The 25,537-nt window shown below is 46.3% G+C and overlaps 1 protein-coding gene across 9 annotated transcripts in view; it reads right to left on the reverse strand.

Annotated features, from left to right (window-relative positions):
* Positions 1–296: 296 nt before the first annotated feature.
* DNM1 (dynamin 1) overlaps positions 297–25,537 on the reverse strand; it is a 65,954-nt gene continuing 40,713 nt past the window's right edge. For 3 of the 9 annotated variants that reach the window (XM_041474991.1, XM_041474986.1, XM_041474984.1), the window contains 8 exons: positions 24,660–24,773; positions 14,162–14,271; positions 13,460–13,571; positions 12,255–12,266; positions 10,409–10,579; positions 9,993–10,234; positions 9,424–9,642; positions 297–2,304 (listed from right to left, as the gene is read on the reverse strand). In XM_041474991.1, the coding sequence (XP_041330925.1) occupies positions 2,232–2,304; positions 9,424–9,642; positions 9,993–10,234; positions 10,409–10,579; positions 12,255–12,266; positions 13,460–13,571; positions 14,162–14,271; positions 24,660–24,773 (1,053 nt within the window). In that variant the 3' untranslated portion in view covers positions 297–2,231. The remainder of the gene's footprint in view (positions 2,305–9,423; positions 9,643–9,992; positions 10,235–10,408; positions 10,580–12,254; positions 12,267–13,459; positions 13,572–14,161; positions 14,272–24,659; positions 24,774–25,537) is intronic. The other 6 variants (XM_041474992.1, XM_041474987.1, XM_041474989.1 and 3 more) reach the window with 3 other exon arrangements.

Consider the following 25,537-nt stretch of genomic DNA (forward strand, 5'->3'; position numbering starts at 1 on the left):
CAAACTCCCAGCTCCTGTCTGCCTCATCTCTGAACCACCTCCACACAATTCCTTCTGCACAGGGATTTACCTTTGTGCACCTGACAAGCTGTTTCACTCTAGTGCAGCTCCTGGACACTCAGTGCTGATGCAGATCTGCTCCACCTTCCCTAGCAGTGCCAGCCCCTGATTGCATGTACAGCTTGGTAACTCTATGGGATGAAAAGATCAGGTTACAATCAAACACAGCTTGAAAACCACCCAGAGAAAAAGCAAGAGAAAGAGAGATGGTTTTATTCTAGTCATAGAGACCTTCATTATACAGAAATGAGAGTTTATTTCATCCAATAAACAAGAGTGACAGGTAGATCACAAACTGCATCACAGCTACTACCAGCACTGAGACAGTTCACCCACAAGTCTGGGGTAATACAATAACCCAACTGCACACAGCAGAGAATTTAACAATCAGCTCAAAAACTCAACATTGGGATTTGGTTAACTTTTTGGATGTGTGTGTATATATATATGTATATAGATATTCTTTTCCTACTTAAGTATTTCCTAAAATTCACATGGAAGCACAAATGGCTTTTAACACCTGGACATATATAGATTTTTCATCTTATATATATATTTATAGATATTTATAACAGTAAAGATATGTTTCTCATTACTACAATATACTTGTTTAACTCCTTTAAGCAGCTGGGAAGGAAAAAAAAAAAAACCCCAAACAAAAAAAACCCCCAAAAACAGTTTCACTACAATCACATCTGATATGTGTGTGTCACAAATTACAAACAAAACAAGCCATGTGTGAGATTGGAGTCAGACCATTCCAGGACAGAACAGCTAAGAGGCAGGCAAAGAGTCTCAGAGGGAGCAGGCCTACATGTCAAATGGTGGTTTTGGGCTCTCCGGGCGGGCGGGACTGGCCTTACCCGGCCGGCTGGAGGTTAGAGACAAGAAAAACAAAGAAAAAGGAAAAGGGAAAGGGAAGGAGAAGGAGGAGAAGTAGTAAAACAATAGTTAAAATACAGAAAGGAACTGGCATCAGAACAATAGAGGATCCACAACAGAAATTTAGAGTAATAGCACTGAAACGAGAGAACTTCAACAGCAATCAGGCCTGGAGGACAGCCTGCACCACAGGTGGTTCATTTAGCTCTGGTAGAGACATGACATCTGAGATGTACAGGGTTGATATATTTTTTAATTCTCAAGTCTTTTTTTTTTTAAATACATGTAGCATGAAAAGTAAAAACCAAACCTTAAGATGAGTTGTGATCAACAATGGTTACAAGTTTCCCCAAACACGTACCATCCACATGCAAGAAAAGGCTACGGAAGAAGTCACCACAGTACCCCAAAAACACTGAAAGATGTGCTTAGTTCAGAGCAGAAATATTTTCAACAAAACACCACACAGCAAACTCCCTGAAACATTTGGCTGTCCGTTTGCAAGGGGGGAGCAGCGTGTCTATTCCCCTCGCCCTGCTGGGTTCAGGAAAGTCAGCCAAAAACGGTGGTGCAAGACAACCGCTGGCAGGAGCCAGTGTGCCCCCAGCAGGAGTGGCCCGGCTCCAGGAGCCGAGGCTGAGCAGGTGCTGAGCTCCCTGCACGCTGAGTGTGTGCGCTATCTCAGACTGGGCTGATCCACTGACTCCCCCCTCCACTGATCTCCCTGCCTCACTTTGATATGAAGTTGATTGCACTGTTCCCAACATGAAATTTTTGCACCTTAGAAGTCAAGCTAATACACAGGACATTTAATCTGTTCCTAACGGGTGTCATGTGTTTTGACAGCATATTTTTGCTAAGCCACGCTTTTGTCTTAAACTACAAGGAAAGAAAACAGCTACAGCTCAGTCCTGGGTGCTACAGTGCTACAGCTAACTGGTGCAGGCAGGACACTTATCCAGGCTAGACTAGGCAGGTGGAATTACTGGACGGACAGCCACCACTTGGACCTAAGGACGTCCCTGTGGCTGATCTCTCCAAGGAGCCTGTGTACTTCAGGGATCCATGCCACTGAATGAAGGCTACTCTATGCTCACAAAGCAATACAGGACGCACGAGCGAAGACGAAGAGCTCAATCACTAGGCTAGAGTTTTACGACACACCGGGGAGGGGTGGTGGGAGGCAGGGATGTGGGATGGATGAGAGGAGTGACTGTGGCTGTGGAAGGGAGGGTGGAATGGGGAAGCCACCAGCACGGCACTCGTCGCCAGCTGTCTACAGCCTCAAGTTATAAATCTAAGAGGGACGGTTCAGCCGGTCGGATTATGGTAGGTCGAGTAGGTGAGGCGGGGCCCCTTCTGCTGTGAAAAAGCAGGAAACAAAAACAAGAGAACACACACCGTGGTTAGCACAGCAATTGCAGTCACAACCACACATGCTTCTCCACTTCGCCTGAGCCAGCAAAAGAATCCAACCTGAGGCACAAACCCCCAGAGTGCAGCTCCACAAAGGAGGAGGCTTCTCCTCGGCCTCGCACTGGCCCTTCTGCACAGCACAGATCAGCAGTAGAACAACCCCCTGGACTGCCAGTTTTGCTTCCCTCTGAAATTTGGAAGTGCAGAGATTTACTGCCAGTAAGTACCCTGGCTCTGGGATGAGTGGAGAAGCATGGACAACAGTGAGCTCCTGAATCAAGCACATGACAGTCACACAGCATGGATGGGGTCCTCTGAGACGCGCTGCTGCCAGAGGCTCTTGGCTGGTTTGGAGGAGCACCTTCTACCCCTGCCCTCAAACTACTGCAAGCCTGAGATTCCCTGTTCTGACATGAGACTGATCTTGGATGTCAGGGGCAAGCTCACAGCTTTCAGTTTTCCAGCTCTGGCACAGAGCAAATGCAGCTTCTACTTCTCAATAAAAGGAACTTTGGCTACATCTCCATTCTGTTCCAACTCTTTTGCTGATACTTTAGCTACATAAATGGGCAGCAACTTAAGTGTTTGCCCTCTCCATGGATTAAGTGTTCTAGAATCTCCTTCCTGTAAAGGACTGGGAAAAAAAAAAAAAAAGGCACAACAAAAACATACAAGACAACACCCCTGGCATGGCTCTCAGCTCATTACCTGAAATACCACTTCAGTCTCACACTACAGGCTGTAAGAAAGCTATAAATAAAAATGTGTTCTGTAAGACTGAGTCCAGTCTGTGTTTTTCCTTTAAAGTATGCTCCCTGCAGTGTCTGCGACCTCAACTGCATTTTGCTAATGTTTCATTAAGATAAATAAATTGTTCAGTACCAAGCCAGGGTAGTTTTAAGGTCCAAACTGACTGAAATGCAAAGAGCAAAGCCAACAGCATGTAGACCAAATGGAGGGGAAGCCCTTGCACTGATCATACACTGATCACCAGGTGTGACAGAATTAATGCCTCAATAATTCCACACTAACAAGATTTAGATTACAGAGAATCAACTCACTGCTAGAAATGAGGATATTTGTACCAGTAGTCTATAATCACACTGGCACTAGAGGAGTTACACTCCTATAAATCAGGGCAAGTTCCCTCATTTAGCAAATAAACCAGAGCAACTCTCCAGTCCTGCTTATTAAACCTCAGCAGAACTTACTGCTCCAGATCTATCAAGCCTCAGAGCTTCATGACATGTGGGATCTGCACATTATCTCTAACGGGGGCTCATGGTGTAAATGCAACCACACCGACCCTTTGGTGGCTTCTCCTGTCACTGGAACAGCAACAGCACCTGAATTAAAACCCTAGAGAACTTCAGTTCAACATTTAGTGAGATGCTGTTGCATCATCATGTTAGAAGGCATGTTTTGAGAAGATGAAAGGACTGTTTGCATTTCAGGAGTTTGCACAGGTTGTGCTAAAAGCCTCTGAGTGCTCACATGAAAAAGATGCTTGAAGCCACCAGAGTATGTAAAGTGTTCTGGCAGGAGTGGCCACCTGACCCTAGCAGGATAAATAAGGCTGAAAGGAGCACAAGTAATTCACAGGTACATGGTCTGCTTTTTTGTCATGTACTGTGATTGATTTTTGCAGACTTACTTCTCTCAGCATTCAAAGCATTTGAAAGTGTGGGGCTACTTTTTAAACTTGTAGGCTATTCCTGTTGAGGTTTTCTGGAGATGCTTGCAGAATCTGCCTGATAAGGTTAGAAAAGGCTGAAAACTGTTTACCAGCACTAAAAGGGGTAGAGAAGTCTCTCAGGCAAGATTTACCCCCAAAATTCTGCTTCAGTCAGACTACATTGCTAGTCAAGCCTTTTTATATCACTGAAAAGTCACTTTTCTCTGTCAGGACAAGGAACAAAGTTTTGCTCACAGGGAAGCCTGTGGCTGTCTCCAGTACATAAGAAGGAAGACCTGAGCCCTGGCAGGAGCCCAGGCAGATGAGTTCCAGTGACTGTCACATCCTTTGAAGTCAGTCTTTCAGGCCATATCCAGAGAGAACACTGAGCTAATCCTATCTCAGAACCACTGGGCTAATAGGGAATTCTTTCGATAAGGACCTAACAGAGGTGGGAAAATATTATGTTTATTCCCTTGGACTGCAAAAGGTTTTGGGTATAATTTTTTAAATAATTTGGTGGGGTTTTTTGGTTTACATTTTTATTTCCTTGGTGCTCTTTATGCCAGATTAAAAACAGAATGCCCCATAACAGCGAGTCCCAGAATGGGGTACAGACAACAGTAAGGCTCCTTCCCAAGGCTGCTCACCCAGGATGCATGTTTCCAGGGCTGCCAGGGATGTCTGCAGTAGGCAGAATATAGGAAAGTGCTGATTGCTCCAACACCTCTGCAGTGTGTCATCAATGAGGAGGGCTGACGATGACGTCCTCAGAGATGTCAATCATGAGCAATCACTGCAATGTGCCACCTCTCAGCTCTAGCTGCAGTTCTGTGCAGCAGTAACAGACACCATCTACTGCAAGATGGGGGCTGGCTGAGACCCCCTGCCCCAGAACAGGGGCTTGCACTTCTGCTGCTCCTATTAAAGTAGGATTTCAACATGTGCTCTTCGCCCCCAGATCTCTCTGCCACAATCAGCAGCAAGGGAATCTGCAGGAGCTGCTGCTTCTCCACTCCTCTGTCACGAAACAACATCCACAGAGAAAGGGAGAAGGAGCCCAGAAAATCCACACCTGCCCTGTTTTGCCCTCTGTACCTCTTTGTCAATAAGGGCTGGAGGTTCCCAAGGAAAGGACCCAGGAGAATTTGCTAATGTCCCTCTCCACACGCCCACTGACATTAACAGGATGAGCAGTACACAGCACAAACCCACACCCTGCTACATCACTGAACCACTACAATGCTGCAAAATGCAGGGGGAGAGAGGGCAGGGAAATGGGCAGGAGCTCAGGGCAGAGTGTTTGAGGGACACAGATCACTCTTCCTCTTGCAGGGGCAGGAGGCAGAGGAGAGAAGGCAGTTTGAATGGAAGCAGAAGAGTAACCTAGAAGGTAAAAGGTCAAGGGGAGAACAAACAAAGGGAGTTCACATCTATCTGATGATGGGACACAAGGATAAAAGGGAACATTCAATGTCAGAGTTACCCTGCACTCAGACATGGAAGTCTTGATATTAATGACCCAAACTCCTCTTGACTTCCATGAGCACTAGGGATACAGTGAGGATGGGAGCACTTCTCCAGCCAGACATTAGAATATAAGAAGAGGAGTCTGAACTATCAGCTCCCCAAGTCTCTGTCTTGATCCTAACAGAGCTGACAGATCAAATCAAAGCAGAGTTTATTCAGCTGATCTTACAGTCAGTGTGGATATAAGCCAAATGAAAGACACAGAGTTTAGACCTTGTTGCCAGAGCTCATTCCCCATCCCACCTTCTCTGTTTAGAAGCAGAGAAAGGGTCCTCCAGACCTTAAATCAGGTACTGGAGCTTTCCCAGCTCCTGCAGCTCAAGCAGCTGCTCTGGCTCTGATCAGCCAGTTTTTCTGTTCAAGACTCCTCCCTTTATGAGATCCTGGCAGAGGTGGTTCATCAGACAAGGGACTCTGTTACTAACACAAGAACTGGGCAGCAGAGGAGAGCTGCAGAGCAGTGCTGGAGGATGGGGACACAGTGACTCATGCATCGCAGCGAGAGTGCGAAACCTACCGTGGCTGCCAGTCCTCAGGGGTCACTGATAGTGATTCTGAAAGACAACATGAAATCAACATGGCAATTCAGACAGTTCAAGGCAGAGGCCACACAGACTGTCAGGAAGGTGGAACAGATACACAGGTGCTTGCACAGACACAGTCACACATCCCCCTCCAAACACAGCATGAGTAGGGGGACTGCAAACACACAGAAAACACTCAGCCTCATCTCTGCACACATGCAGACCCTGCTGTGCACAGGAGTGCATCAAACCCCATCCATCTGTCCACACACCTACTGGCTGTTGCTCACTCACCCAAGCTCCTCACACATCCAGGCTGACGTTCACAGCAGTGTCATACCCAGGTTTCAGCACCCACCAGCTGGGCACAGTAGCTGGGCTTGTCTCTCACTGAGGACTCTGATCTTCTGACCAAATTAAATGTTTAAGAAAGAGCTCAGGAAAGAGGGAGATAACATGCAGTCCTGAGCACTACCTAAAATGGCACAAAGCAGGTGGAGGCTTTTCTGAAGGCCATAAATCATGAAATCAGCTACTCTGACCTTCTGAATAATTCAGGTCATAGAGCTGTGAGACCTTATCATAGAATGGTTTGGGTTGGAAGGGACCTTAAAGATCATCTAGTTCCAACTCCTGGCCATGGGCACGGACATCAGCCACTAAATCACTAAGGAGATAATTTATCCCTTGAAACTGTGTGTCCAAGAGCCCTTTGGGAGCTCCAGTGATGTGTCCCCATTGTAGTGACCAGCACAGCAGCCAGTGAGAACCATCCCTGCCAGGAGGTAACCTCAGACCCATGTCCTTGTGATACCAAAGAATGGAGAACACATTAATGCCTTCAACACATTTTTCCAATAGCTGAGTCATTTGCACTGAAACTTTTTTAATTCTCCTTCAAGCTCCTCTACCTACAAGTTCTATCAAACTATTTTAAACTAAAGAGCCTAAATACATGGGGGAATACCTTCACAGATTTCTTTCCCAGGTCAAATCCTAAATGCAGTCCCTTGCACACTGATAAGATCTTGGATGGTTTGTAACTTTCAGCTCCCAAAATTATGTATTTGTCTATATGGACTTCCACAGTAAACTGAATAAATGCTGAGCACAGAAGCAGGATGGTAAGTCTTAAGTGTCCTTAATTATATGCAGGAAAAATCTTTCTGTGCAAAAAAATGTACCATGTGGTGAATACATGTGAAAATGTGTTTATATACTTATGCTTATGAAAAAGGAGTTAGCATGACACTTGTGTAAGTTCATCATTCATAAAATCAGATGCTCAAACCAGAGGCACAAAACTACCAAACTTCTACACAGGCATCAAGGAGCACACAAAGCACACCCAGCCACCACCACCCATTAGAGCTCACTCCACACCACCAACTCCTCCAGCAAAGCCCACTCGTGCTGAACACGAGAGCTTTGTTCTCTCTCACACCACACAGCCCAGTTAGCAAGGGAAAGATGGGCATTAAAAAAGCAACAATGGAGATGGCATTCGTTCACCCATGGCAGAAGGACCCGAGTCCAAGTGCTAGCAGGGAACATTCTTATTCTATATACAGGAGAGGAAGAGAAAGAGTCCCTTGTCATTGGAAATTCTCCATTCATCAGTGAACTCAAATGACAAGCTGGTATCAGGATCCGGAGGAGTCTATGAACAACTGGAAGAATCAGAGAGGGGGATCAGAGAATGAGCATCACACTTCACAGCTTCTGGAATTACATTCTCAACTCCAGATCAGGGCAGTCAGTAGCATGCAATCCAACCTACCATTTCTCCTAAACCAAGGGGTTGCTCAGTCAAGCATGAAACTCTTTCCTCCTCTGCTCCAATGCTGTTTTCCTACCTTTCCCTAAACCCTTGTACTCATGCAAAAGGCAGAAAAGCCATTAAGATAGGCTATGAGAGATTTCTTTAAAAAAAGGCCAATTCATTTCAGCCCATTTGGGGAATCCTATCACGATGGCCAGGTATATAGAATATTTTTCATGAGTGAAGAAATGAAATTGAGTGAAAGGAGGAAGATGGAGACATAAAGAAGCATAAATATACTGAAAACAAAACCACAAAGTAACAGTATATGGAAAGGCAGGGCCACAAGAAGCAGGAGCCAAAATACACAGTAGAAGCATGCTGACATCCATAGGTGCCTCCACAGTCTCCAGGGCAACCTGAGGTATGTGAGGACAAGTTACTGTGGGAGCTGCATCACGGTGCATAGGAAGGACTGGGGCAAAGGCACCAAGAAAGTAAAACCATTTGCATACACCAGAGTCAGAAACTGGTCTACAAAGCTGTCTGGACTCGTCCACCTCTGGGCTGGCTGCAGCCTGGCAGAGAACACTTCCCTCCGAACAGGCAGCACCAAATATGAGCTGGGCACTATCACAGGAGGAGAACTGAACCCACTCTGCCATGCACCATCCCCAACCATTGACAGGCTTGGTATTTCCACAGAAAATGGCAAAGTTTCAGACCTGTGCCACCAGCACCCACTGGAGAGGGGTTTTCCACAAGGGAAGTGTTCCCTCTGTCATGTCACCAGGAAGCTTCTGGTTGTGTTTGCTCTTTACACTGCAATTACCTCCTCTTCCTCAAGGGAAACTAAGTACCCAACATAAAAGCATTCCTGGTTCCAGGCTGCTTCCCAAGTCCTGTTCAGGAACACATAGTCAGCTGCACAGGATAATCCCTTATTACTATGTTGAAGTGTGTCTGAAGTGACTGAACAGGAAAGGAAATGAGTTTCCTAATGGGAAAGCAAAGCTGTGTGATTTGAACCCTCTAGACTGGAAAATGCTGAAGTTGATTACACAAGCAACAAAACTGCCTAAGAATTCATTTCCTTGCCAGTGATCCTGTGATACTCTCCTAGCCAGAAAGCAACTGAACCACTCTGAAGGTCTTCCAACTCACCTTGAAGAACTCTGGGCCAAGAGAAAAGGGGCAACCTCAGACTTTGGGGAGCCCTACACAGAGGGGAATCTCACCCCAGTCCTGTGATTTATCTGGTGACTACAGGCATTGGTACAATTGCTGTAAACCTTGGGTTCAAGGTTTTCTCCCACATTCTTTATAGAGGCTTGTAGAGAAAAACAGCTGCCCCTCTGTTTCTGAGAGCTGCCTTGGCATTGCCTCATCCATACAATGGAATCTCAGAGGACAATGATGCTCCTGCCTCTGGATCCAATTCAAATATCCAAAGGCTCTACCCACACCATGCACTCCATTCTCCTCCCATGGCCCTGGCAGGCCAAGTGCGGCCAAGGCTCCAACCCAAAACCAGAACATACTCCACCTGCATGGAGCAGCATTTCAGGACTTACCTGGGAACACCAGGAGGAGCACGATTAGGCCGAGAAGGAACCTGAGGTGGGGGCCCGAAGGGATCAGGAGAGGCACCTGGCCTGGAGGGCACAGGGGGGGCACCACCCAGTGTGGACCCACCAGCAGGAGGTGGCCCAGGAGCTGGTCCGCGAGACCCAGGTCTGGCGGGGGGCACTGCAGGAGCTCTCCTCTGCGGCGTGGGGCTGGATGTGGGGGACCTGCCAAACAAACAAAGGCATTCAACTGCAGCAACAGCTCTGGGATCCCTATGTCACCACAGGCACCACTCTGCCTTCAGTGTTTCTCTCTTTAGCTTCACATGACTTTACACACCACCCTTTGGCTTTCAAGGACCACACCAGGCTGCTTTCAAAGCTACGTCAGCCCCATCCAACCCAAGGGTTTAGAACATCTGTAAAGATGTCCTAGGAGCCTGCCAGCAGAAACACCCAGGACTCTTCATCCACAGGAAGAAGAGGAGGACTCCCTGTGTCAGCGGGAGGCCCCAGCAAGGCACTGAAGAGGCGTCAGGCAGGTCTGCGGGGCTCTCCCCCTGAGCCTCTGGTACCTGCGTCCGGACGGTACGCTCTGCACCTGCAGCCAAGAGTCGTCCACCGGTGGGGGCATGGGGGTGCTGATGGTGCTGGTGTTGATGTCCCCGATGATGTTGAGGGCCTCTTTCAGGGCGTGGTACATGCGCAGCATTTCGTCGCGTCGCTGGGCCTGCTCCGCCGACTCCTCCATCAGCGTGTTCTGGTCACCACAGGAGTACAGGTTTGCCAGCAGCTCCGAGTGGATGAAGTCCTTGGTCTGTAAGTGAGTAGAGAGAGGGAGTCAGTTTTCATCATCTTTCCCCAAAACACTCTATTCTGTCCCCACCTCTTCCTTCCAAGCTGCCTTCTGCTTTTCTTCATTCTTTTCCTCCCTCCCTATTTTTCTCCTTTCTGCCTCTCCCATCTGCACTGACCACAGTGAGATAAGTACATTGTTTATCATGAGGTGCATGATTGTCTTCGGCATGAGGTCTCTGATGGTTTTGTTGACAATTGCCATGTAGGAATCCACCAGGTTCCTGATCGTTTCCACTTGTCTCTCCAGCTGAGGATCCATGGAGTGCATGAAACTATCCCCTCCATTCTCCTCTGCTTCACTGGCCTGCAGAAAAAAAGGAAAAACATTGGTTCTTCAAATGTAACATAAAAATGGCTTCTCACGACAGATAAGAGAAGAGCAGAAGGGAACAGGCAGGAAGCGCATGCAATAAATAAAATTTATTTAAACTTACATTTTGAGCTGTGATTGTCTGTAGCTATGATATTTTGTGAAAAATCCTCTGCTAGGATTTTTCCCCTCCTGAGGAGCTGAGGGCCTCAGGAAAGAAATGTAAACAATAACTATCTGCTGTTGTGGAATGCAACAGGTGCATCTGTGATTGGTGCATGTTGGTTGTTTCTAATTAAGAGCCAATTACAGATGCAGCTGCATTAGACTCTGAGTCACAAGATTTTGTTATGCATTCTATTCTTGTTCTTTGTAGCCTTCTGATGATTTTTTCTCTCTGTTCTTTTAGTATAGTTTTAATGTAACATTTTAATATAATATATATCGTAAGACAATAAATCAGCCTTCTGAGAAAATGGAGTCAAGCCTCGTGTCTCCACACATGGGGAGTTCCCAACAATTGTCAATGCACAACTCAGTTTGTACAGACTTCTCCAGCTCAGAACTGAGAAATTTTAGCAATAAAGCTGCTCCCTTAGTAGAAAGTTATTAAGAAACGGTGAAAGGCAACAGGGACTCCTGACACATGTTCAGAGGTTATGGCTCTGGTGCATCTCAAAGCTGTGTTATTACTTTTTAATGTTTACAGCTTACTGAAATGAAAGGTTCTTCCTTTGATCTGGGTTTTCCATGACCAGAGTCAGTTAAAACCAAGAATCATTCACCATAAATTAAGTCTCACAGGCTCTCTGCCATGCTGCATCTTTGTCCTCATTATACAAATGAGAAAACAGATACGGAAAAGTGAAACAACTGCTCCTCTCAGGCTGACCACAAGTAGATGGAATAAACTAGAAAAGTTTCCTATCACTTCAACTGCAACTCCTGCATCCTAAGTTATAATTATCTTTTCTTTCACACCAAGCAGATGAATCTCCTCCTGCTTGCCTGAAGTACATTGTTTATTCTGTAAGGTAGAACCTGGACTGTGCTGTTTGACAGCAAGCAATCTCCAAGGCTCCTCCATTTGGGATCAATTTCAAACCATTGAAGCATGAAAGAACTGTTGCCTTCCTCAATGCTTATTTAAAAAAAAAAAAAAAACAAAACAAAAAAACCCCATCCAAACTTGACTGTATAATGAAATATCTTTGTTTTAAACAGCCCTAGTCTGAACAATTTGCCATGTAGGAAATGGCTTCTCTTTTGTTTTGGGGCACAAAATATATGAGAAAGGGCAAATTCTTTTCTTCATTCGAGCTTTTGCTGAGAAGATCTTATATAATGAAGGAATGTAAGGTCTCAGTGTGTAACAAAGTAAAGGAAGTGGATGTCAAACAGGACAACTTAAAAAAAAAGTGAGGGAAAAAAAACCCCAAAAATAAGCTTGCACCAAGATTTAGAAGTCATACAAAAAGGGAGGAATAAAAAGAAAAAAGGAAAACTCAAGCCAAGAACAGAAACAGACAGTGGGAATCCAGCAGAGGGTACAAAGAGGGAGAAGAAGCAAATGCCTCTCAGGAAATTGTGACAAAAGGAGAAAAAAAAAATGAGAGAGCTATCTGGTGAGAGCCCCAGGAGGCAACACAGGCAGAGGGGTCAGACTTACTTTGTCCTTGTCCTGGCAGGTCAGTTTGAGCATACATGGAAAAAATTAAAACAAAAAGGGACAAAAAATAAAAAAATAACTTTTAGTTGGTCTCAGAATTTGGAGAAGGTCCCATAATAGCACTGACAAGCAAAAGACCAATCCCACTAAAAATACATCCGTACCTCTATTACCCTGGAAGGGGAACAAGTGAACTGTTTAGCTAAACTGAAAAGTGGGATGCTCTGCAAAGGAAACCATCTTGTTAGCAACAAAGGACAGCTTTCTTACCTGCAGGGGCCACTGCCATTCCTTACAGGGCTTTTGAGACAGGGACCAGGGTTCCCATGTCACACCTCTCCACTTGCAAAGCAACAGTTGGCCAGTGGCCACTGTGCTTAAGAGGTCCAGACTGGTTCAAAGCTAATCTGAAGTCATGTCACTGTTAAAGCCCAGTGCCTAACTCTCTTTTTAAAATCTCTTATCAGTTTGTTAGGAAATGCTTTAAGGCAAAACCAGCAATATTCAAGTGTAACAGGACAGATGAATGCAAGAAATCTATTAGAGAAGCAACAAATACAAACAGAAAAGCAATTATCACTTTTCTAATAGGAAAACTATTTATAGCAGCTTCCTCTCACAGAGGAACAGGAAAGGCTTTGAACAGAAACAAATACCACAATTGTCTAGAAGATACTTTTAAAGCACAAAATAATGCTGACAATAAGTGCTGTGGGACAAGGGGAAGGGAAGAGATAAGAGTGCTTGCTAAAGGAGCATATTAGAGTATCCACAAAAGCAAAAGAATAATTCAAAGAACATCCCTCCATAATTAGTTGGAGGAAGGAAAGGGAGAACAACTGCTAAGTCAGGAAGCTCCTAATAAGGCTGTACAGAGTTACCAAAAAGGAATAGTACCTTTGCTCAGTGGATACCATACCAGTTAATAGTCACAGTAGTTAAATGTCACCCTTACATTGTGAATTTAACATCCACAAAACAAGACAGCTAGAGGGATTTATCAAGGCAGTCTTTTCCTACTTTATCTTCCCTTTGAAGCTGCCAGTTACTTTATCTCAAGCTTCCCTAATGGAAGCAACAGAAGATTCTCAGCTCTGGAAAGACAAAACCTTCACAGACTTATTTTTAACACAAGAAGATGGAGCTATCCTTCTCAAGACACATGCTGTGCTCCTCCTTATCCCATTATGACGGCTGTCACTTACCCCAACACGCTCGGGGTAGACTCCTGCACGAAGGAAGGAAGCCTTCCAGCTGTCCACCTCCTCCTGGGTCTCACAGGCCAGCTCCAGCTGCCGGTAGTCCTTGTAAACATTCCTGGCAGGAAGACACATATTTTATTATTCTCTCTCTCAACTCAGAGATCTGCCCATATTTGACAAACATATCAATGACTAGGGAATCCTCCTGTCATTTTAAGACAGAGACACTTGGTCCCTTGCTAGGAACCTCATGATGACTCTGCAAAAGGAAAGTTTTTTTTTATCAAGTTTGACTGTTCTCAAATCAGTTGTATATTTCAACAAGGACTGAAAAATATTCCCTTTTCAATTCTGCTTGCTGCTGGATTCTTCCACCCCTCCCAGGTCCTATGGATTTCCCTAGTCACTCACCAAGAACACTGATTATAAATATATATCCCAGCCACAGGGAGACTGAGGCAACCACACCAAAAGGTTGAAGGGATAAGTTCACACCACAAGCCATGCACTGGCATACAAAAGGAAAATTATACATATCTGTAAGATCAGAAGGAATCAAGTTAAGTCCTCCCATCTCCTTCAGAAGTGGCTGTCCTGAAAGGACACACACATCTTTCCTGGACAGCCATCCTAACTCATCCCTACTCTGTTACATAAATCCTGTCCCTAGCTCCAGCGGCTTGCTGTGCTGAGATGGGAGCATACCTCTGTTCAGTGTTGAAGAGAGCAAAGATGTGCTTGCTGGACATGAACCCCTTCTCCACATCTCGCAGTTTCAGGTTATCCACTGGTAACATGTACTTCTTCTCCTTCTCCTGAAAAGGGAATGAGGAACAAGTCACTCCCTGCTCCAGGGGCACCTCTGCTCTGCCAGCATGGAGTACCAGCAAAAGGGCCCCACATCAACAGGGAGCCATTCTCAGACCCAGGTCCTCTGTTTCCTTGGGGAGCCATTCTCAGACCCAGGTCCTCTGTTTCCTTGAGTCTGTGAGAAAAGGGGAAAGCTGGAAACAAGAGTTTGTCCTTCCCAACTGCTTTTGTGATGTGGCCCAACAACCCTGTCCCATTAACTCCTCCAGGACCAGGCACCAGCACAGCAATGTCCAACTTCCCCAGATTGTGCTCAGCACTGTGGTCCCACTCTTCTTAGCAAAGGGGTCAATCCAGGTTCAATCCAGAGCAAAGGGGTCAATCCAGAAAAAGCCAGGGACGTAACAGAGAAGCTGGTTTGATACAGAAGTTAAGTGTCACTAAACCTTGATGTTAAATATTATGTTAAAGATCTGGTTTATATATATGTATATATCTCAAATTTACCTCTTCAGAAAACTTGACTTGCTTATTTTGTTACTTAACCCTATCACTGTCCTAGTCCTACACTCTGTTAGTTACTGTGAACCCTTCACACTCATTAAAAAACCCATCAAAACTTGATCTTAGTTTCTGAATGCAAATGTAAAAGTTAAGTCAGAAGTTATAACCCCTGCTTAGTCTCAAATCTGGATCTACAGCAAATTAATAGAACTGAATTTGGTTTAAGGCCCTCATTTGGAGCATCCTTTTTCCAGCTGGGAATTATACCCCAGCATAACAAGAGAGGGAGCCCTCACACTGGTCTCCAAAAGGCAGAATGCAGCTATCCAAGACTAAGCCAAACCCAGAGCATACTCCTATGTGCAAAGCAAGCATGTGAGACTGTCCCCTTGTGAGATCTTGTGTGTTTGTACACTTTTCTTGGCTAGAAACAACATGATCACTCTCGGGGGAAACAGGATGGAAAACAAAGATGGTCAGTGAGGAGAGATCCTGAAGAGCTGACCAGGAAGGGAAGGGGAGGGCAGAGGAGCAGGTAAAAGTGAAAAAGCTTCTAAGCTCTAACACCCAGACAATTGCAAGTCCAGCCTAACATCCCCTTAAGCTTCAGCCAAATTGGCTTGAGTTTGCTAAGGATACCAGCACCTCACAGTACTGATATATTCCAAAGACAAAACCATACCAGTTCACTACAATTCATATGCAATGAGAATATCCCAAAAAACAGCATCTAGAAAACAGAAGAGATCTCTTGGGCTGCTGCCAGACTCCCTTTCAAAGATGCCAGGCCATGAAAATAGGAGAATTCTTCCAAGCAAATTTCCCTGGACTTTCTAATACTGCTGATCAGTTTTAATTAGATGTGGGCAGGCATTTTTCTAATGGGATATCTGTCAGCCACATGCTGGTCTCAGAGCTATTCAGACTAATTCAGATTCTGTTCTGTGAGCCACAAAGAACTTGCAGTTTTCTATTACTCTGGTTTAACAATATGCTGTCTTAGGCTGAACTAGTGACCTGAAGAGAACAACACCAACTGCTGAGTCCCTGGCTGAGTCACACCATCCCCACTGCAGCCTGACTTAACTGGAAGTCCCTGCATTCACTCCACAGTCCCTGGGCTAGTAAAAAAACCCCACCAACCACCCTCTACACATCGCCCCCCAAAAACACCCCAAATAACCCAACAAAAACCCAAAATCATCGAAACAAAACGAACAAAAACCAAAAACACCCAAAAAACCCCAATAAAACCCCAAACAAACAAAAACCCACAAACAAAAAACCCAAACCACCAAAAAAAAAAAAAAGAACCACTCAACAAAATAAAACAAAAACTGCTGATGTTAACGATGTCTGAGGAAAACCTTCTGCACTAGACCCACATAATTCCATAGAAGTTCTGCAATGGTGTCATTCTTCAGGAAAAAAAGTCAAAAAGTAAGGGAATTCCATGTCCCTGATATGGAAACAACATGCTCTTTGCCAGAGTTTCAACTTTCACCCTTTCCAAGCTCTCACATAAACGCTGCCACGTGATCAAGACAGCACTATCTCCACATGCTGATCTTGCCACAGACAACAGAAGACAAAATATCCATGTGCCAGCACAACTTATCAGTCCTTGAGGTGGAGGTAGCAAGAGCAGTCAAGTGGAGGACATGGGGACAAGGCAAGGAGCCCCCAAGCCAGGCAAGCTGCAAGGAGCCCCTGCTGTTCCCCATCTCCCTACACCTCCCCCTTCCCAGTCCCCCACTTCAGCCTTTCCAGCTTCTCAGTTTTCAACCCAGCCTGTTTTATATCAACAATCTGACTTCATTTCCTGAATGTAGAGACAGGAAAGTGTGGAATGAGCTGCCAAGGGCTGAGCCTCTCAAAACTTTGGCTGAGCACTCTGCCCATACGTTAGCAATCTGGCAGGGTGTGCTATGGCTGAGCAGCATCCTGGCCAAGAGGGGAAAAGGGCTTCTCTCTCTCTAGCTTTACAGACTTGGAGTCAGGAGGAAGAGCCAGGACACATAGAAATGGGAAAGCAGTTTGTGAAATCCTATATTTAAAGTCCTCAATATGATCCCAAGAGGCTTATGTCGCTCATATGGCCCTTCATCAATAAGGAGAAGAAAAAAAAAAATCGGGCAAAACTGACCCTCAGTAGCAGAGTATGTGTTATATAAAATGTGCTGGCTGGCTGTGAGCTCATCTGTAGAGCCTTGAGGCAAAGGGGAGGTGTGGCACAGGCCCCCAGACTGCACAAAACAGAAGATGGTGCTCAGTGTTGCTTTGGGAATATTGTAGGCACAGGGTAACCACCCTCATCAGGGCTGCTGCTCCCCACAGGAGTCTCAGCCTGCATGGAGGGCTGCAGAAAGAGATGACTGCAAGCTCCTTGCAGAGGCAGGAGAAGTGCCAGAGGATTACTCCCCCACCCCAGCACAGTGCAGAATACAGCCATATGGCTCTGTACTCTGCATCTACCAGGGAAAGAAAATACACATGGCCAGGAAGCCGACCAGGATCCATGAGCCATTCCAGCTGTGGGGTGGCAAGCACAATAACTGCAGGAAAAAAAGTGATGCTGCAGTTGCAGCCTGATGTTCCAATGCCCTTTATTATTGCTACACATCTCCTTATGGTGGCTAAATGCTAGAGATGGGTTTTGGCCAGATATAGCAACAATTTGCACTATCACCTGAATTATTTGTTGCTAAACTGTAGGTTATAAGCTACCAGAAGTTCACAGAATTCAGGAGACAGCACCAGCCTGACTCCAAGCATTCCCCTCCATTCACCTGGACTGCTTCAACAGCAAAGGAGATTTTCCTGCTCTTGGATACATGCAAAATGAAGCTGACAGATGCATGTGTGGGCTCCCTAAGGTTGGAAATTGGCACTCACAGCAAAAGAAAGTAATTGGCAGAATTATCAGATCTCAGTTTGCATTTGGAGCATAAATAAACTAATTAAAGGTTTCCCTGTAGCTGTTATGACAAACACCTTCTTCTGCACAGAGACAAGGGTCTGTGGATATGGGAGAAGACACTGTCATTGTTTTAATTGGGGCTGTGTGAAATTAGGAGAAATTAATCTTGCTTTAAACCTCTTAATTTCCTTTCCCTCCTGTAAAATGTAAAGTATTACAGGTAAACAAACCTGCCCCAGAGATGCCTGGAGCTTCAGTAAAATTGTTTCTGTTAAACACATGCACAGCATTTTGGGAATTCCAGTAATGAAACTCTACTCCAATGGAGAAACATTAACATCATAATTTATAGTAAACACACTGCACGAATACATGCACACTAAAAGATTATTAGGAAAAAGCCTCTGAAAAACAGTTTGGAATATCTGAAAGCAAGTGAGCTGAGCTTTTCAAGCTGAACCAACCACTGCACTCCCCCAAACAAGATGTTACCAACTGCTTTCTGCTTCTTGTCTTAGCAAGTAAAAGATGTGAGATGTGATTCCTCCAGGAAGCCCTGGTCATCCCACTACATACACACATCTTGAGACCATCTTTCCCAGACAGAGCCCACCTGTGTCACTTTTGCCCTCAGAGCATAATTTATAGGAATGATTCCTCCCCCAAGCTGCAGAGCAGCTGTAATGGCTTGTTGACATCAGAAAGCTGCCTTGGTTTAAGTTTAACTTAAACAATACATCCTAAGATTTTAAGCTGATTTTGTTCAAAAGCTCTGTAGACGCTAGACCTGGACTCATGATTAATCACAACCATTACTGTTGGCTTAGTAAGCATGGCAATGGTAATTAACTCACCTCCACTAAAGTAAAGATTTTTATTCACATCAGCTGAAATAACGAGCAGATTTAAACCTGCAGCCAATTGCAACCCTAGGAAGCCATCAGGGGGTTTATGAGGAAGCACAGGCAGAAACCCGAGTTGCTTGAGAGAGACTATAGTGCCCAAAACTCGACTGTCACGACCCCTCTAATGTCACAGCAATGCTCACCAGCCTTCACAAAGGACAACCAGGCACTTCTCCCTGCCCCTGTCCTTGTGCCAGGGCAGGGATGAACCATCCCAGGGTATCTGACTTGCTTTGCTAAGGTAAAGCACAACACACACAGACACACACCAAGTGTTTCACACCCCTGAGAGAGGGTAGGTTACACCTCCCCAGTGCCAAGATGGGAGTTCCAAGTGTTGACATTTTTGGTCACAAATCTTAACCATCCACACCAGGAGAAGGAATCCTGGAAGGGAGACACGTGAATGAAGTCCTCTTTATCCCTGCAGCACAGGGAGAGGGAGCAAATCGTGTGGGCAGGGACTAACATCTGGAATCGCTAGATGAGAGCCAGGCGTCACAGAAAGCGACAGCATTCCTCAAGTTTCCATGCAGGGTAGGGAACCTTCCTTTCCCCCGCGCAACCCCATCCGTCAGCCGCTCACTTCCTGCCAAACTCTGCCTTCCCAGCAGCCAGCAAGCTCCTCCCTCGAGTCTAGTTAGCCTTCCACTGCCACGTCAAGTGAGGCAGAAGGACAGAAGGGAAGCAAGAAGGGAGGGAGCAAAAACCAGAAGAGGGAGGGAGGCTCAGCAATGCCAGGGCGTAGTGGGGGGAGAGAAAGAAGGGATGTGGATTGCTCCTGCAGCAGCCAGAGGTGAGCTGCAAGGGCAGCTGGCCAAGGTTGCCTTCTGCAACCCTGTCCAAGGACCTTCTGGAGGGCTTGGAAGCAGAGGCTGGTTCTGTTTGAGCTTTGCTCTGGACCCGCTGATCTTCAGGACAGGAGATGAGGGTGCATGGGGCCTGAGGATCCTCCCACACAGCTCCATGGGGAAGAAAAGGAGTTGAATGAAGCAACAAGTTCTGCGCACCTGGGTGACAGCCAAGACTTCACAGCATTTCCTCCTCAAACTGCAGTAATCGATTTTTTTTTTTCTCTTTCTAAAAAGGTGCAGCATCTCCCAGGTGGAATCCAGGTACCAGCCTGACACCAGCACTGGAAGAGGAAGGTGCTTGCAGACTTGCTCCAAACTGGAAACATGCAGGGAGCAGCAGCATTTCTTCTCCCCCAGCTGCCAGAGGAGGATGTTTTTCCAATCAGGACTTGGACTTTCGTTCACCCCATCTCTGCCCTGCACAACCCCATCCCAAAAGCAGGGAGGGGAGAGGACTAATGAGCTGCTGATTGCCGGAGAGCAGATCGCAGAGGCTCCACTCCGTCTGCCCAGTGTTCAGACTACCTGTTCAGGACTACGAGATTGTACAGTAGTCTGCACATTGGTTAGGCTGTGCTGGGATACACCACACACTGCCAGTGCTGCACGGGGACGGCAACACCTGCACGGCAGAGGGACATGCTTGGAGAGGGTGGGCTCTGGGGATGGCTGCATGCAGAGGTCACTCATATCTCAGCCTGGGAGGGTCTAACCCTTTGGAGCCATGCCTGATCATCACTTCTACCTGCCTGCTCAGCAGCCTACTCACAACCCTCTTATTTCTGCTCTGTCTCTATCGTTCCGTTCGTATTTCTTTCAGTTTCATGTGCTTGTCCCAAGGTAGCTGTGTTCAGGATGGCTTGTGTTTCACATGCTAAGCTTTGCCATAAATGCAGAAATAAACACACAGGCCTGTCAGAGTCACAACTGTGGTGTGCTCTGCTACCTGAGAAGGCAGGTTCAAGCACAGAAAGGTGACTGGAGAAAGGGGAGTTCCTACTGTAAAGAATATTGGTCATAATACAGAGAAAAACCCACAAGGGATTCAAAGTTGGAGGTTTGGATGCTCTGGATGTTGTGTTTGCTTTGATGTTTGTCTGCCAGAGGAAGAAGAGAAAATGAGTGAAAGCATAAATGAGGACTGATAAAAACTGAGTAAGATTATGAGAAAACACACATGTGAAAAAAGATAAGTGCATGAATGAAAAGGCTCCACAGAGAATGTAAAGAACATGAACATTTTCCAGAGAGCACCTGAGAGCAGCATGAGAGCAGGAGAGGAACCACCTTAGAGCAGACCTGCTCTTACGCTCTTTAAAACAAGCTGGATGCAAAAACTTGACTGTAGCCAACTCATCACAGCAAACTTCTGATGACTGGGGGAATTTGAGTAAAGAAAAAGGATTTCTACCACCTGATCTGGGTCTCAAGGACATGGATTGGGGAGTAGAAGGGGCCAGAGAAGAGGGAAGTGCATGTGTACAGTGGGGGGACAGTCTCTACTGATCCATGTGTTTATTTGTAAACTAGAATTGGGTAAGAGACATTGACAGGTACAGAATACACAGCTATTTAGTGCCTGTCACTTCCCCAGGACAGGAATACGTTTCAAGCAAAAGAGAAGGCATGAAGACAGAGAAGAAGCTCAACAAAAACTGATGCATCAGGAATCAACATGATCTGTAAGGAATATAAAACACCTGCATGCACCTAAAGTACCTGAAACTCTGCAGCCATCCCTCCTTGTGCACGCACAGGTCTGAAATGCAGTGACATTGCATGCAACATGTGCATACCCCAAAGCCATACTCCTTCTTCTAATGTAGGCACCCATTCACACAAGACCCAAATTTCCAGTACATGATTTACCTGAGTAAGGACAAAAGGTTCCATCTGTACTGCACATTCACACAAATTCCCAAAGGAAGCAGCAGATATATCCATCCACCCAGCTGTGCAAACACTCCAGCACACAGTGGCACACAGGCACTCCAGAAGGAACAGTTACCCTGCAGAGCAGGGTGTGAGCTTCACTGGCAGGAACCACAGAGCACAGTGCTCATTCCATCCTGCCTACCAGGTCCCTGTCACCAGCAGCTCTCTCCAAGCTCACAGACCATCTTTTCCAGCAGACAGGAAAGTCCTGCAGAGTCATAGGCACTGTGCATTTCATAAGGGATCTGGGCAGGAGGAGTATTCAAATCAAATTCTTGTATCATGTCCACTGTGGTGCTTGCTGAGCAGCCAGTGTGCTCTGATGCTGTGCTGCTGCTCCACTGGGATGCTATGGCCTCCCTGAGCAAGGAAGCCTCACTCTGTACTGCCTGCAGCCAGAGCAGGCTCCTCCCCACCTCTCCTTCCCACTGCTGGCCTGCAGCATGATCCCGCAGGCTTCAGGAGATGCAGGTACCTCAGGAGGGTCGCCAGGGCCTGGGAGGCCAAGCTTTCTGTGGGGCCACTCTCCATGGGGCCAGTGTTTGACTTATTGAAAGGAGACAGGAAGAAAAACAGAGAACCCAGAGCACACACACATGCTCTTGGCAGCAAGGCAGAGTGGGGAGCCAACTTTCCACCCCCGCTTGGCCCACTCTTTCCTTCCCCTCCCATTCCCTAGCACACTCCTTCAGGCCCCTCCAGAGCATCAACAGCCATATATCCCTGCTAACATGTAATGCTGGGCCCTTTAAGACATTTTAAGCTTCAGTTCCTTTCTTCAGAGGCAGAGAAAAAACAAGCCAGTGCTGCGGAAAGACTGGTATTTCACTAATGGGGTCCAGATGTCTTCATTCCACAGACACTGGGTCCTGGCTTGTAGGACAGGGCAGGGAGAGGCAGTGTCCCCAATCCTCCTGGCCCCAGAGGTGCTGGCCTAGCCTTCACCCTCACCCCACCACACACCATTCACCCTGCTCCTTCCCCCACCAGCACCCACAGCTCTGCTACCAGCACTTCCATCCACAAAAGGCAGATTCAGCTTTCTCCTTGTTCCCTCTGGAAAGCAGCCAGAGCACAGGGGAACTAGGACAAGAGAGCCCACAAAACTGCAGGGTGGGGCAGACACAGCCTCCCCCTTCCTTCCAGAGCTGAAGCAAAGAAAGACCATGGTGTAGAACCTCTCAAAACACATGGGACTGTTTCAGGAGCTGAAGAGGACGTGAGTTCTCTTGAACTGGTGAAGAAGGAGAGCTCTGTAACAGACATGTAAAAATCCCCTGTCTGACAGGGGACCATGCACTGTGAGCAGCTCTTGGGTGTTGAGTCAGCTCCATGCAGGACTGAGGTTTGGGATGGGAATCCCCATGCTCAAGGCTCTCCCAGCTGTCCATCAAATGCACCAACTTTTAGCCCGATTCAATATTTGAGTCCAGGCAGACGTTGCTTCCTTTCTCCCTCACAAAAGCCAGTGATCAAGGAGTTGAACTTGGGGAGGAAGCAAATAAAACACACACTTCCCTTTCCCCCCTGCTCCCACTCAGTTGAAAACAAAGGCTCCTTTCTCAGAGGCAGCTCAGACCTCATTGGTGCTGGTTCTCTGTGTTTAAGGGACAGGGGCTGGCAGGGAACTGTTTTCATTAGGCAGCTCTGCAGAAGGGAAATGGTGCAGACCTCCAGTTGCTATCAACCCCCAAGGCTGCCCTCCCTCAGGAGGGGAGGGAGGTCCAATCCCCATCCCAGACAACTGGAATCTATCAACAGTTCATACATCCCCACTGCAGACCGCCCTCCCTCCCACTCCCTGGGGGAAGAACAGGGAATTCTGATCATCTCTGTAATACAGATGCAGCAGCTGGCTTTGATTAAACTACTTGATGTTTATAACCACTCGACCTGCATATGAAGCCCAGAGGAGAGGGAAGCCTCCCCAAGCATCTCTGAACACAAAGAGCAGGGGTCTTACAGCAGAGACACACTGATTTAGAGAAAGCCATTACAATGCCTGGTTCTTTAATTATGAAATTGCTGCCTGCTCATCCATAGCAGCACAGCAGTCATCTCCATACAGAAAGCAATATTTAGAGGCTGATTCATCACTGTATTTGTCATCATTTCTACCTGCTGAGAAGGAAACAGGCCCACTGATAGCAACAAGACAAGAATCCAGTCCTGGCTGCAGCTCCCAGACACAATAGTGAGTGCCTCAGAACACCTGAGGGACACAAACCACAATAAGAGGCAGAGAAGTTTCTTCATTTGCAATCAGAAACCCTAATCAACTCAGAGCTTACAACTACATCATACCAGACATTTTTCATCTCCCAGCACATTGAGGGGACTAAACCTTTCAATCACATCCTTACCAGAACCATCCAGCTAGTCTATTTTCAAAGTAATCAAAGGGACAATTATCTACCTTTGTCTTGCATAGGAAGCAAGATGCTGTTGACAGTGATTTCAGCTGGAACAATTCTGTCTGCTTATAACAATTCCCACTGAAGCAGAAACACATCACAGAATATTGCCAGAACTGCTAATATTCAAGATTATCAAGCAACTCTAGAGAGTAGGTCCATGTTCCTAACAGTGATATTCCACACATCACTGTACTTCTGATCAGCAGAACTCTGACCATTTACAACTCAAACAACTTTAAATATAACATTTAAAATATGTTATATTTATATTGGCATGCTCAATACAGAATCAGTAAAAAGACATTCCTACTTTGCATGTTTAAGAGCTGGACCTGGGAGAGATTAACTAATTTACTTGAAGTCAGAAGGAGTCAGCACCTCAGCTAGAGCTTCAGGTCCACAGCTCCTGTCACTTTGCTCTGAGAGAGCTTTTTTCTTGGAACCAGGAGATGCATGAAATCACTGCCACGTGCCTTCAGAAAACTCACTGCTGCCCCACAAATGCCTGAAAGTCCAGATCTTGGAACTAACCCATCACACCCTTGATGATCACAGCTGCCACAGCAAAACGAATAAAGGTCAAATTCATTCCAAATGCCTGTCAACTTCCCACTAAGCCAGAACTTCAAGCATAAATATTACATAAATATTACTCCTTGTGCGTCAAACAAGCCACATTCACATCAATTCTGAAATGCTCAGCAGTACTGAGGCCATGGGGAGCCTGGCCCAAGGATAGTTTCAGCTTGTCACAAGCTGCAGACAACACTCAGAAGATACATCTCAAATACCCAGTGACCTGAAGTGCTGGTCCTCATCAGATGCCTGAGACTCAAGCAGCAGAGTTGAGCTACTCACCTCATCATCCTTGTACCAGGAGAGGTTCTCCGCTGTCAGGACAAACCAATACTCCTTGGAGCCACCCTTCATGATCCCAATGTTGTTGATGGTGAGCCAGCCTTTCCGGATCACCTGAGGGGGTAGAAGCAGTGAGCATTAACAAGGACAATCATTCCTGGCCTTAGGTGACAGAGGAGGGATCCAAGGGTATCCCTACATGCAAAGTAGTACGGAAAGACAAGGAACATGGTGCTCTCTGCTGCTGCCAGAAGAGCCCCCCTTTCAACTGGCCAGTGGAGGTCCTTGCCCCAAAAGGGCCAGGAATAGCATAAAAAGGAGGCAGGAAGGAACCTGGCAGTGCTGTGCATTATACCCTCTGCCAAGAGGAAAGAGATACAGAAAGAACTACATCAGGAGTGCCTTGGACACTGGCACAACCTACAAGCACCAAATCACAGCAAAACACCCAGAAAAGGCCACACCTAGAGAAAACCAGGACACCAGCACACCTTTCTGCATGTGTAGAGTGCTTCACTCAACTCAGGGTAGAGGGAACTAGTTCAGGACACAGCCAAGCACCCCAGAAAGAATTGAGTTTAGTGAAAGAACTCACTAAGGATAACAGAACAAAATGGTGCATCTGGAATTAGTACCCTGGACTTCAGCATACCCAGGTATTTGGGCAGTCATATCAACCTTGGGCAAGACAAGTTCCTAGAAGTTTAATCTGTAAAGAAGCTAGGCTATTACTCTCTAGGGGACTCCTATTCACCAAGTGCTGGTTTAGAACCCCACACGTGCCATAATCAAATGCAGGTATGCATCAGCTTAAAGGCATTAGCTTTTACTATTACTGCACTATTCACACCCAGAAACATCTGCATGCATTATTTGTA

This window comes from Pyrgilauda ruficollis, unplaced genomic scaffold (assembly GCF_017590135.1).
Source record: "Pyrgilauda ruficollis isolate IOZ18807 unplaced genomic scaffold, ASM1759013v1 scaffold34, whole genome shotgun sequence".
In the NCBI taxonomy this organism is placed as follows: domain Eukaryota; kingdom Metazoa; phylum Chordata; class Aves; order Passeriformes; family Passeridae; genus Pyrgilauda; species Pyrgilauda ruficollis.